Here is a 12,889-nt window from a genome sequence, read left to right as displayed (position 1 = left end):
ACACAAATCACAATTTAGGAGAGAGAGAGAGCGACAAGAGAGAGAGTCAGAGAGAGTGGACGCTTAGGTTTAGAGGTAAACCGTGTTTCACCAACCAACACTGTCCATGCCGTCGGTATGACCGTTTTACATCCGTCACCCGCACGTCAGCCGGCGCCTCGCATCGGCCATCGGCATCGCGATTCGCGTGCTCGCTGCTAACGGTATGTCGCTCCTCTTTGCTGCTCCCCCTCCTCGCCGCCGGCGCGCCCCCACGTCGACTGCGCCGCGCGCGATAGCCACCGGTGATCCGGATCACGCCACCATGACCGTCCAGCGGCCCCACGCCGTCACGGCCAGCGAGGCTCCCTTTCCGGCTGCCGAGGCGGCGCCGAGCACGGGTGGCGGCGGTGCGGCAACCGGCGCCGGCGCCGATTCGGTCGGCGGCGGCGCCGCCTCGGCAATACTGCCGGGTGCCTTGGGCTCAAAGTCCGCGAAGGCCGCCACGTCGCCCGCCTCCTCGCACAGGACAATCATCGGCGTGCCGACTTGGACATCCTGCGCGCCTTCCGGAATGAGAAACTTCGCCACGATGCCGTCGTCGACGACGTCAAAGTCGACGGTCGCCTTGTCCGTCTCAACCTCTGCGATGCGGTCGCCGGCCGCGATCGGGTCTCCGACCTTGACCAAATACTTCTCGACATTGCCTTGCGTCATCGTCGGCGAGAGCGCCGGCATGCCGAGGACGGTGTGCGACGGATACGGCGCAGGATAGCCACGGGTAAGGTGCGGCAGCGACACGGACGCACGCCTCGCAGCGACCCGAAGCATCGCGCTTGTCTGTAGCTCTCGCGGTTGCTGCAGCGACGAAGCGTCGGCCGGACCCCCGAGTAGAGGACGGCAGGTGGCATACCTTTCTTTTTTATCATACTAGCATACCTTGCGCGCACGCGCGCCAAATTTGTTTTTCTGTCTGCAACAACAGCCCGAGGGGTGAAATGTCTTTGTTGTCTCTGTAACGAAGGGCCCGCCGCTCCGCCTACGCCGGCGATGACCCTCTCGGCAGAGCGACATCGCGACACGCGAGCACCGGGCAGAGAAGGGGACGCAGAAGCGGTTGGATGGAGAGGCAGCCGGCGCACGAGGAGAGGCAGCCGATGGAGCCGACGAGGTGAGTAGACACGAGTTTACCATTCTGCCCGGGGGGGGGGGGGGGGGGGAAAACCCTCCCCACCACTGGTACTTTGTACTGGATGGAACTCAACAGGGGTCCCAAGCGTCGCAAAGGGCAGGGAGGCAGCCTCGCGCGCTGTCGAACGCCCCCCCGGCCCAGACAGAGGCATCACAATCATGCTCTGGCCAGCGTCTGGTGGCTCGGCATTGCGCAACACACGCCGCAATCAGCCTGAGAGCAGATGATGGGGTGGGCGCGGGTGGACGAGAGTGGAGCCGAGTTGGGTGGGAGAGGGAGCACGCACGTGCAGCGGTGCCGAGAGTGGGTTGAGATGGCACCGCCTGCGGCCGCCCGGGCGACGGCTTGCGCAGGTATGTTGTTCATGTCCTTATCCGCCGCCGCTTGGCTGCAGCAGCCAATGACGCCGCCCGTCTTTGCGAAGCGGCGTCTGGACGCGCTTGGCGGTTGACGCCGGCCCGCCACTGCGCCTCGTGCGCGTCCACCTCCGTCGAGGTCGACGCGTCGAGATCGGAGCGCATCACCGAGATGCCAGAGCCCGCCTTCGCCGACATGATTCCCCGCCCGGATAGCTCGGTGAGTGTGCCGTCGCCCGAAACGGAAAACCGGACACGGGAAATAAGGTAAGATGCCTAAGGTAGGAAAGGTAAGGTAAACTTCCCACACACACGAGGTGGTGGGGCAAGGGGGGGCGACCCCCGCGTCTCCACGTCTAGACGACAGGAGCCCCACGGCATTAAAAGTGCAAGGCCCAGTGCGCGTGTGGGGCTACGACCCCCGTTCTGGGCTGCCCTGCCCTTTGGATGCCCAGCCTTGGGCTGATAAGCGTTGTGTGTGTGTGTGTGTGTGTGTGTGTGTGTGTGTGTGTGTGTGTGTGTGTGTGTGTGTGTGTGTGTGTGTGTGTGTGTGTGTGTGTGTGTGTGTGTGTGTGTGTGTGTGTGTGTGTGAGGGGGGGGGGTGAGGGGGTCAAGTCACTGCATCCTCTGCCGTTTCTCCCGCCGCCTCTTCTTTGTTCGAATGTGTTTCAATCCACGTATCCACCCTTCACGAAGCCCTCCCATGTTGCAGCGTTCTTTGCGAATGTCTCGAAATGGCCAGCAGGCGCTGTCTGCTCGCGGTCTGTGCGGGCCGCTCGTCCTCCTCGCCCTCGTGTCGCCCTCCTGTCCCTCCCCTCCACCACGGCCTTCTCGGTACTCCTCTCTCCATCCGCTTCGCCCTGCCTTTTCGTATCGCGCCGTTCGCCCTCCATTCGGTGACCTCCATGGCTGTCCTCCTCCTTTTGGGTGGCGCTCTCGATACGGTTGCGTCAACCTCGACGTCGCTGTCGTCCTCCCCATCCCCGCCGTCGCCCGTGCCTCGGTTCGCGTCATCGGTAGCGTCTCCGTTGCCCCCTCGTGCCCTGCCGTCGCCCTCTCTGCTCGGGCCGTTCGCGATACATTTCGCCCTTCCTGCGTGTCGCCCCTTCATCTCCTCCCCTGCCTTCGTCGTCATCGTCGCTGTCGCGAAAGCCCTCCGGTCCCTCGATTCCCTCGCCTATCCCCTCTGCTGCTTCGTCCCAATTTATATCCTCATCCTCTGTGCGCGTTGTCGCTCCCTCCCCTTCTCCATCGTTGTCGCCTCCGTCGACCGCGGCGCTGCCTCTTTCCTCGCCTCCGTCCTCCTCGTCTCGCCTGCCATCGTCTCGCGTCTCCTCGTCCTCGCTATCGCCTTGACCGTTGTCTACTTGTTCATCGTGTCCCCTGCTGCCGGTGGCAACGCCGTTGGCTTCCTCTCTCCCCCTTTCCTCCCTGCCCCTCTCGCTGTCTGGTGTTATGGACCCCCTTCCTCTCCCTCGCCACCGTCTAATGTTGTGAGAGGGAGTTTTCTTGTAAAATTCTTGTTCCGTCTTTGTGTAATTGTGAGAGGGGCTCGTTGCAAGCCAGCCTCTTCCATCCATCGCCGCCCCAAGCTCTGTCATGAAAGAATTCGCGCCACCAGTATGTATTAAGTCTCCACAATGTTCTCCGAACGAAATACTCGCGTTCATTAGCATCATCGTACTTATTTCAGATTTGCCATCGCCAGGCCGCCGCCGCGGGAGACCGTGCTGGGCGCACCATACTTCCTCCTCGCCCGTGTTTATTAGATGCTGGGCTCCTTGCCCCGTGATTTAGAACTTGAAGCGTCGCCCCCGCCGGAGCAACAGTGTGTGGCACACGGGCCGCTATCGGCCTCGCCTCCACACGATTGGGCAGGTCAGGACCGATCCTGGCGGCACTTGGAGCACACAGCACTTTCGAGGAGCACTTGCAGTCGGCAACCTCACATCCCAGGGCCGACAGGAGCGCAAGCATTGCTCTTGTGCTCGCGCCACTGTCGCGCGCGAGCACGCCGACCGGCCTTTGCTGCGTGCGGTTCCATCCCTGCGTCGGCCGCTCGTCGGGAAGCCCCGCTGGGCGCGATCCGCTCTGTTGGCCAAATTCATCCGCTTTGGCCTAATTCCGCCCACCTCTTACGGCATATGGGGGCCTTTCTAGGAACTGTGTACCACTACCAGCACTTTTGGATTTCGCTATTCGCTCCACAGCTTCTCTGTTTATTTACGTAATCAGACTTTAGAGTCATTAGAGCAGTTTATTTCACGTGGGCTGTCACCACCACCACCCAAGACCACCCACCCGCCCACCCCACCCCATCCTCGCCCTCGGGGGTTTCTATATTCTAAGGTCAACCCCCAAAACTCCTCAGCGTCGGGCACCGGGCACCGACTCGGGATACACATAAAGCAAGCGGATCCTCCACAGCCCTCAGCTCACAAACCACCCTCCCACCGAAACGAAGGCAACCAAGCAGCCCGTCCGCGTGACTCTCGACCCGGCGATCGCTACAGCTCGCTTGCGATCTGCCGGGAGCGCTCCTCGTAGACAGCGAGGGGGAGCAGCCCCTCGTCGTGCAGGCTCTTGAGCTCCCTCAGCCGCTCCCGCACGGCGGACGGACCGCCCGTCTTTGGTGAAGATTGCGACATGCGTCCCGAAGTTGGGGATTTGTCCTGCCCAGCCTCTGCCGTGGAATTTGTGCGGCTGTGTCGGTGCGAGCTGCCCAGCTGGGCAGGCGCCCAGCGTGCTAACCGGGCCAGTTTGGCACCCATCGCGCCTTGTTCGATCGGTGCCTCGACTGCAGCAGCGCCGGAAACCCTCCGCACAAGCTTTTTCAGCGAATGGAGCTCTTGACGCAGCGCCTCGATCTGATCTGCCTGCATCGCAACCATTCCAGCGAGGCGTCGGAGCTCTCCGCCTATTTCGCACAGATGCCTTTGTGATGCGGCTGCGCCGAGCTCGCGCGGCGAAAGGGGCGCTCGCGCCATGCAGCGAGTGGACTTGGTAGGCAGAGTCCGAGAGGCGCTGCATTTGTAGGTGCGCACGGACCCAACGCCGATGGGCACGAGGGAACCTGCGGCACTCACCAAAGGGATGCAAACCAATCGAGAGCAGGACGAGTGAACGCGCCGCAAAAAAAGAACTCTGCGGAGTATTAAAAACCTACAACCACTAGCAGGTTGGCTCGCTAGTCGCTCGCCGGCCCGCGCAGCACGCGCGGGCCTTTTTTGTGGTCGGATGTTGGTCGTCTCGAATTTGATCGTGGGCAGGGCGTGAGAAAGCTGGACGGCTCGGTCGATGCGAGCCACCAGCTTGTGAGCGACGGGCGCGACGGGTTCCTCGGCGTAGGCTTGGGCGTGGTGAGCAGCGCCGGCGAGAGAGGGACGGCATGCGGCTCCCAAACGAGCCGCACGGGCTTCATCTGGGCCGCCGAGGCCACCTCCTTGGTCGCGGTGGCGGGCGTGAAGGCGAGGTGGGCCAAGGCCAGCGCTGAACGTGCCGTGCCGCCTTGCGCCCCTGAGGAGGGACGAGTGTGTGGGGTGCCACGGGCGGGGGGGAGCGGTGAGAGGAGAGCGGTGGGCACCACCACGAGGGGCTGCGCTGACGCCGCCTGCCACCCCACGCACGCCACTGACGCTGTGGGGGCGGCACGATCGAACGCGCTGGTCGGGCGGGCCGTCTGAGTCGCCCAAGCGGTGCTCTGCCGGCCGGTGGACGCGAGGGTGGCCCAAGAGGGCTCAAAGTACGGAGCCGATACCCGGCCGTCCCGGACGCCTGGCACGCGGGCCAATGGTCCACGTCCTGTGCATGGCTGGAGCGAAGGAGGGAGAGCTCAGGAGGGCGACGGGGCAGGGAAGGGGGCGATGCGATGCGGCGAGGTCTAATCGGCGGCGTGGATAGAGGAGGTGCCAAAAGGCGACTATAGAGAGGCCTCTACGGGTGATATAGTGCGCCATGCCGGCGGGAGAGGTCTCTCACCGCCCCCCGGGCCGTCTCGAAGGGCCGTGCAGCCCACGCCACGAGGCGCTGCTGGCGGGAGCCTGGAAGGACTTGGCCTCGTTGCACCGCGCCGCGTTGATTCGCGACCCCCGTCGGCCGCGGACGGCGTCGGCGTGGCGGCCGCGGGCGCTCGCGAGACGCGCCGCTCTGCGCTGGTTCGGTTCGTTCGACTCGTTGTGCCGCCGCACGCCCGGCGGCCGCGGGTCCCAGAAGTGGTTGCGCGGGCCTCTTCCTTTCGGCCGCGGGACGGCGTCGGGCACGTCGTCGGTCGCAACAGCGGCGCGGCGAGCCGCGGCACGTCGTTGCTGGCGCTGGTGGTTTGAGGTCGGCATCGTCCAGAGCTCGGTCGACGAGTCTAGAGCTTCAGCTGGTCGGGTGCCATGTTTGTGCGGTTTGTGGCAAATATATCTCTTTGATTAGAATCTCCCATCCCTCCCTTGGGTTGTGTGTTTTCTTTCTTTCTTTCTTTTACCATTAGAATCTTGCTGAACCCAGATGCAGGAAGTGCTGCAAGACGCCGCGTAAAGGAAAAAGTTATGCCCACCCCGCTCGCCGATAGAAAAGCTTTCTTAGCCTCAGGGAATTCTTTTTATTCGTGCCAGTCCGAGCCAGTCTGCTGAGAGAGAGAGAGATGAAAAGAAAGAAAGAACGAAAACAGACAACCCAAGGGAGGGATGGGAGGACGGCACGCCGCCACCACACAGGGATTTTAAGGAGAGGGGTGTGGTGCGCTAGCCATCGCCCACCCTTGGGCGTCCGCCTCTTCCTATCTCACTTCGCAGTCTCTCTCCGATTCTCGCTGCAACCTTCGTGCCACCTCGCGATCTCCCCCTTCTCGTCGTGCTCTCCCTTGTCGCCTCTTCCTCTGTCGCGTCGCTCTCCTCTTCCTCGTGAGAGGGGCTTCATCGTACTCGTAGAATTCTTTTTATTTTGCGAGCTAGCGTGCGAGGAGAGTGGCATTGACCGCATTGTGCACGGAGCTAAGTGATTGCCGTGCTTACCGAATTCGCTCAGGCGGCTCCGGTGCTTTTGTGTTAGTGCTAGCATGTCGCAAGGAAATTCTTTTTATTTTGATGGCAGCGGTGCTCCTCACCTGCAGCTGGATCACGCCACTGCCACGGCCCGCTTTTGCTCAGCAGCGCCACCGGAGGGTTTGCTGCTGCAACAGTGCTGAGGACGGCGCGCCAGGCGACGGCTCACAGCCAGACGGGCGGCGGGACGGGCAGCGGACCAGCGGCAACGATCCAAAGACACGACCGAGCATTGGCGAGCGGCTAGACGAGCTACTGGACCGTCCATTCTTCGACCCGGAGGAGCGCGGCGAGGACGAGCCGGGCCTGCTCAGGCGTTTCCGCGCAGCATTCGACTCCGACCCCGAGTCGGCGTCCACGCTATTTGTGGGCCTCTACTTTGCGGTGTCTGACATCGCCCCTCTGATTCCGCTCCTATGTGTCACGTTGGTCACGCCCCCTTCCCGCGCACTCTCTCGGATTCAGACTCTCACTCCTCTCGCTCTGGCGCCAGGTGCTTCTCGCGTTTGCGCAGCAGGGCGTGCGGCTCTGGAAGCACTGCTACGCGATGCCCGACAGCCTCTGCCCGTGGGACGTCGGCCTGCCGGGCGGTGACGCGTATACCGCCAAGGCGTTCAGCGACTTGATGAATTTCTAGCGCGTGCTGCGGCGCGAGCCTCGAGCGCGTGAGACGAGCGTGGTCCGCCAGTGCCACCACCGACGCGGGAGTAAAAGCCCCTACACGACCATATCTTAAGCAAACGTTGAGTGGTACACGGCAAACCAGCACGCGCATTCTGACGTGTGGACAGAGACCGCGACTCTCCTGGGGTCACACTCGCTCAAAAGCAATCAAGGATCTATCTCAAGGGGATAGACGGATAGCATATCTAAGCGCACCGCAGGTAGCACATCGAGCCGGAGTGGCCATTCGAGCCTGCGCACAGCCCGTTGCACGCGCCGAACTCCATGTCGCCGCCCGCTGCGCTACTGAATGAGTTTGGCGGCCCCGGCTGCCCATTCTCGTCCCAGTTGCGGTGGAAGGTTTGGCCCGCCGGCTCGGGGCAGCCGCAGCAGCAGCCGTTGGCGAGCACGAGGGTGTGGTCGTCCTGCGCGGAAAAGCGGCGGCAGGAGAGGCAGGGCGCGGGACACGACGCCCACCAGCCGAGCATAGCATCGCCCGGAAACCACGAGTCGTCATGGACGCAGCTGAAGTAGATGCCTGCGAGACTCTTCGCGTTGTGGATGTTGCGCGTGTCCTTGAGGACGAAGCCGAAAACCTCGACATCGCGAGTCATGGCTTGCGGTCGGATCTCTTGGACGACGATCGGAACCGGCTGGACGGCTAAGGGCTGGCCAGCGGCGGTGGCAGCCACGGGTTGGCCGGTGGCAGTGGTGGCGACGGGCTGAGCGACGGGCAGCTGGCCGGGCTGGGCGACGGGCTGAGCGACGGGCAGCTGGCCGGGCTGGTTGACCGGCTTGGCGGACGAGGCAGGCCAGGCGGACATCACGGCAGCCAAAGGCGCCGCGGTTGTACTAAGGTAAATTTTTGAGAAACTTTCTTTCGCACTAAGAAAGGACAGGTGTGTGTTGTGTGTTTCAAGAATACTCACACTAAGCATTAACACAACGCAGGGAGAAGACGCCGCGCTCGCTCACGTCAACGCACGAGATGCCGGCGTTGCTGATCGCGAACCCGGCGGGGAAGGCTCGCTTCCACTCGTCCAGGAAGCCCGGGCGGGCCTTGGCCTCCTCCGCCGCGGCCGCCGCGAGAACGACGCGCAGAAATCGCGAGTGGGTGACCCACGCGCCCGCCTCTCCCGGCCGCAGGGCGCGCTGGAGCTGGATGAGCGCGCCAAAGGCTCGCAGGCGCGTCGCGACGTACGCCTTTCTGACCTCGGTCGGCACCACCAGATCCTCCACCTCGTCAAGGTCGTCTCGCGGCGCCTCGCGCAGGCGGGCGGGCTGACGGGCCCGAGCGATGGCGTCCGCCTACGTCGCAGTGCCGATTGCACTCATGCCCCGATCCGTCGATCTTTGGGCGGTCAGTCCCAGCGGTCTGCCGTCTGCATCGCCCGCAGCCGCGGGCTGGAGCCGACGACTGAGAGCGGCGGGCCCTGAGCGAGCACAGCGCCTAGCTTCTCCGCCTGCGCTTGGCCCGCACCGTCCAGCGCTGCGTCGAAGAGCCGTCCCTGTGGCAAATGCAGCTTGTTGAAGAGCGTCTCGCCGTGCCGGCAGAGGATCAGCCTCTTGCTCGTCGCAGGCACCGTCTCCAAGTGGGAGTAGCGAGTGATCCGCAGCGTTGCTGGCGCATCGGCGTACGCCAAATGGGTTGGTGCAACGCTGGCGGCGGCGAGGAGGGTGGCGGCCGCTCGCCGCTCGATCCGTGGCTCCAGTCGCATGACGGCGGTCGATTCCTTCTCTTCTGTCGTCTCCACGCACTGGTGAGAAGAGGCAGCTGGAAAGAGGCACAGCAAAGCGTGAGCAGAGCCGCGAAAGAGAAAATCGTGGGCCCCATCGTGCAGGTGGTCGCTCCCTTGCTCTGCAGGTTTTCTTTTTTCTTTTTCGTGCAGGGGGGGATCCTGTCTCGTCCCACCCCTCGTTCGGGCGTCTTTTTCTTTCTTTCTGCACTATCTCAAATGACAAGCGATCCCAAGAAAGAAAGAAAGAAAAAACACACAACCCAGGGGAGGGAGGGGTGGGACAATTTTTTCCTTTTTTTGGCAGAGCCGCCGAAAAGTCAACCACCCCCTCCCCGGACCACTCATGCCGACAACGCTACTCATAGCGGCGGCATCCTTCTACAAGCGACGAGACGTGGCACCGCTGCCGCCACCGCCACCGCCGCCGCCGCCGTCCGTAAGCGACGTGCACCTCTTCATAGTGATCGTCACGTCGGCAGTCCTGCTGCTGCCTGCACTGCTCGTCGTTCGAGCTCACCTCACGACGATGCCTATGCCGCACCTGAGGTTTCGGACGTTGCTGGTTGGGCACATCCTCGACGGGCGCCTAAACATCAACGAGCGCCACCGTTTCTACGCTCGCCAGCACGCATTGTTGGGCTCCGCCTTCCGGCTCCTCGGCTTCTTTGGGAAGTCGGGTGCGGTGTATGTCAAAGACGTGCCCGGCTGGTATCGCAAGGCCGACTCAGACCGCTCCGCCTTTGCCGCCGTGGCGCCCAGGTCGTTGCTGGCACTGCCGATGGGCCCAGACTGGGCCATGCAGCGCAGGCTGGTCGCCCCTCTCTTCTCGACCTCCTCGATCGACTCGTTCCTCCCGCTCGTGCACGCCAAGAGTCTCGAGCTGTGCGAGCTGTGGCGCACGCGCGCGTCCTGTGAGCACGAAGTGCCCGAGCAGGACGTACACGAGACGCTGAGCAGCTGGTCGCTCGACATCTTTGGCCATGTGGCGTGTGCGCACGACTTCGGCGCCCTTGCGTCGGCTCGCGAGGAGCGCCAGAGCCCGTACGCCGCCGCCGCCAAGGTCATTCTGCAGGAGCTCACTCGTCGCTTCCTCCTGGGCAAGCTCGCGCCGCTGCAGCGTGCGAAGACGCGCGCCTTCAAGGGTGCGTTGCAGCTCTATCGCTCGACGGCGGAGGCCATCCTGCAGCGAGCGGCGGCGGGGAGCAGCGAGGCGTCGGGCAGCCTGGCGGCGAAGCTCGCCAAGTGTGCCGAGAGCGGGGGCTCGGCGCTCACGCCGTCCGCAGTCGCCGACGAGATGACCGGGCTGCTGCTCGCGGGGCACGAGACGTCGAGCAACACGGCGACCTGGGCGCTGCATCTGCTCGCCACTCACCCGCGCGAGCAGGAGCAGGTTCGCGCCGAAGTGGCCGCCCTCGACCTGCGCCGCGCCAGCCTCGCCGACCTCTACAAGTGCTCGCTGCTTCAGGGCGTCATGTTCGAGGCGCTGCGGCTGCGCCCGACGGTGCCGCTCGTGCCGCGGCTCGCTCCGTCACGCGCGACCATCCACGGCTACTCGGTGGCAAAGGGCACGCGCATCGTGCAGAACAAGATCGCGATCTGTGAGGACGCGTCCCTCTTCCCCGAGCCGGCGCGCTTCGACCCGAGCCGCTTCGGCCGCGGCGAGTACGGTGCGCACGGCGCCACCATCGTCGCCTTCGGCGTAGGACCGCGCCTCTGCGTCGGCTACCGGCTGGCAGAGGCGCAGGTGCTCTCACTGCTCGCGCACGTGCTGCGCGACTTCAGCCTGTCGGCCGGCAGCACCGAGCCCAAGGAGGCCCTGAACGTGACGCTCCAGCCGCTCGACGGCTTGCTCCTGCGGCTCACGCCGCTTTCGGCTCCGGTGGCCGTTCGCTCAGACCACGACCCACCGGCAACCTGAGGGACTGTCTTTTTGGCTGTCCGTGGAAAATTGTTGGTAGAGCTTCGATGCTCGGGGTGCCGGGGGCGGCTGTGAAAACGCCCGTGAGTGCGCGCGCTTTCGCTCGCACCCGTCGGCGCTTCTCTCCTCGCTCACCACCGCAAGCCGGCGGCGAGATCGCACCGTCGGCGCCACATCCCACCGCAAGCCGGCCGATGCCGCCGCAGAAAGCGGCCTCCGCCTGCCCCCGCTGCAAGTTCTTCTGCCGCGACACGCTGCTCGAGGACGAGCAGGACCTCCGCGCCCGCGACGAGGAGGAGCAAGCGCGGCGCGAGCTCTCCCTCGCGCACGGCGGCTGGGTGTGCGACTTTGCGCCGCCGCGCGTGCCGCCGAGCGTCGCCAAGCGGGTGCAGGAGTTTGTGCAGCTGCGGCCGGCCGTGCTGCACAGCGACGAGCTGATCGACAAGAAGGACGCCCGCCAGGTCGAGCTCCTCCTCACCGAGCTCATCGCCCACAACACGCCCGTCCAGGCACGCCGCAGCCCTCGCGCCTAGTGCTCGTGCGGCTCCTCCCCTGGCGGACGAGGTGGGCGTGCGGGCGAGGAGGGCCTTGCCTAGCCACGGCCGTCCTGGCCGCAGCGAGACGCCGCGAGGCGGGACGCAGCGAGAGAGAGCAGAAAAGAGCCTCCGCACCCCCGCCCTCTTCCCGATCGCCCCCGCCCTCGCCGCAGGTCGTCTTCCTGCAGGGAGCGGTTCCTCTGCAGGCAACCCGCGCCGCCGGAGCTCCCCTCCTGCCACCCCTCGGTCATCTGCATCGCCGCCTCCCTCCTCCTCCCACCTCCTCCCTCCTCCCCTCCTCCCCTCCTCCCCAACCCTCCAAGCTGCCCACTACCGCATGGCGCCTGTCCCCGCCTCCGCTCCTCGCCCCCCACCTCGCCTTCGCCTCGCCTCGCCTCCCCTCCTTCTCTGCAGACCAAGCCGTGGCTCTTCGCTGCGCTCTGCGACCTGCTGCGCAAGTGCCCCGTCTGGTCCATCAACCTCGGCGAGCTGCGCTTCTCCGAGGAGCAGTGCGTCCGCCTCGGCGCCACCCTCGCCGCCTCGGGCGTCACGCACATGTTCTACGAGTGCACCGTCGCCGGCCGCTGGAAGGACGAGTTTCGCGGCACCCCTCTGCCGGAGCAGAGAGAAGCACGTGCCCAGGACACTGTGCAGGACAGCTCCGAGACACGCGTCCAATAGGCATCATCCGCCGGAACCGAGAGAAGCACTCCCTGTGGCGCCTCTCTGCCGACTGCCGCCAGAACGTCGTCGTGCTCTCGGCGATCAAGAACTGGTTCTGCCCCACGTCGCACGCGTGCAACAAGCGGTGGGTGCAGCGGAACCGCGACGGCTACACCGGCGTCGACCGGCTGCAATGCGAGAGTTGCGGCGCGTGGAGGCGGCTGCCCCGCGGCGTGACGGCGTGGCGGCGCGAGTTCTACTGCCACTACAACACGTGGGACAAGTACAACTCCTGCTCCCTGCCCGAGGAGGACTGGAAGCGCGAGGAGCCCGCGACGGGCGACCGCCTCCGCCTGCTCGTCGACGGCCGCTGGCGGCGCGCGACGGTGCGGCGCATGCCGACGGAGGCGCAGTGGGCGGGACACAAGCAGCGCCTGCAGCAGGAGGGCGAGGCTGGCGCTGCCGGAGGCGGCGCGAGGGAGGAGGAGGAGGCGGCGCCGCCGCGCGCAAAGCGCGCGCGCAAGCCGGTGAGATGTGCGAGGCGAAGCAAGGCACCGCTCACTTCACAATGAATGAACGAGTCGTGAGTCATTGGTAGGTGGAGATGTACAAGGCGGAGCCGTGCACCGCCCTCTCTCGCGCGCTGCGCGTGCAGAGCTGCGAGGACCAGAGCGAGCGCAAGCTCTACCGGATGGTGGAGGTGGAGGCGGTCTCGGAGGGCGGCGGCGAGGGCGCCGCCTCTCCCGCCGCATGGCTCGTGCTGCGCCTGACCGCGCTCAACCACAAGTCGCTCTGGCGCGGAGAGACCGCCGA

The 12,889-nt window shown here is 65.0% G+C and overlaps 4 protein-coding genes across 4 annotated transcripts; 2 read left to right on the top strand and 2 right to left on the bottom strand.

Moving 5' to 3' along the window:
• Window positions 1-66: 66 nt before the first annotated feature.
• On the bottom strand, window positions 67-870 carry EMIHUDRAFT_440664 (dihydrolipoamide acetyltransferase). The gene has a single exon (XM_005788493.1). The coding sequence runs from the start codon at window positions 808-810 to the stop codon at window positions 295-297; it is 516 nt and encodes a 171-aa protein (XP_005788550.1). The 5' UTR covers window positions 811-870; the 3' UTR covers window positions 67-294.
• A 5,192-nt stretch (window positions 871-6,062) lies between these two features.
• On the top strand, window positions 6,063-7,194 carry EMIHUDRAFT_226679 (hypothetical protein; the record flags this gene model as incomplete). Its single annotated transcript, XM_005788492.1, has 4 exons — window positions 6,063-6,137; window positions 6,476-6,510; window positions 6,695-6,986; window positions 7,051-7,194. 4 exons carry the CDS (start codon window positions 6,063-6,065, stop codon window positions 7,192-7,194), a joined length of 546 nt encoding a protein of 181 aa, XP_005788549.1.
• Window positions 7,195-7,426: 232 nt separating this feature from the next.
• On the bottom strand, window positions 7,427-8,938 carry EMIHUDRAFT_110368 (hypothetical protein; the record flags this gene model as incomplete). The annotated part of the gene is made up of 3 exons (XM_005788491.1): window positions 7,427-8,014; window positions 8,196-8,528; window positions 8,666-8,938. The coding sequence occupies 3 exons, from the start codon at window positions 8,936-8,938 to the stop codon at window positions 7,427-7,429; spliced, it is 1,194 nt and encodes a 397-aa protein (XP_005788548.1).
• Window positions 8,939-9,302: 364 nt separating this feature from the next.
• Window positions 9,303-12,776, top strand: EMIHUDRAFT_467235 (hypothetical protein; the record flags this gene model as incomplete). The annotated part of the gene is made up of 6 exons (XM_005788490.1): window positions 9,303-10,838; window positions 11,084-11,338; window positions 11,587-11,619; window positions 11,828-12,047; window positions 12,095-12,603; window positions 12,675-12,776. Coding segments are annotated over 6 exons (2,655 nt in total), but the record flags the coding sequence as incomplete, so codon positions are not given.
• Between the last annotated feature and the right edge of the window lie 113 nt (window positions 12,777-12,889).

This window comes from Emiliania huxleyi (genome assembly GCF_000372725.1).
Source record: "Emiliania huxleyi CCMP1516 chromosome Unknown EMIHUscaffold_134, whole genome shotgun sequence".
NCBI lineage: Eukaryota > Haptophyta > Isochrysidales > Noelaerhabdaceae > Emiliania > Emiliania huxleyi.
The sequence above is the reverse complement of the archived record's forward strand: the minus strand, read 5'-3'. Positions and strand labels throughout refer to the sequence as shown.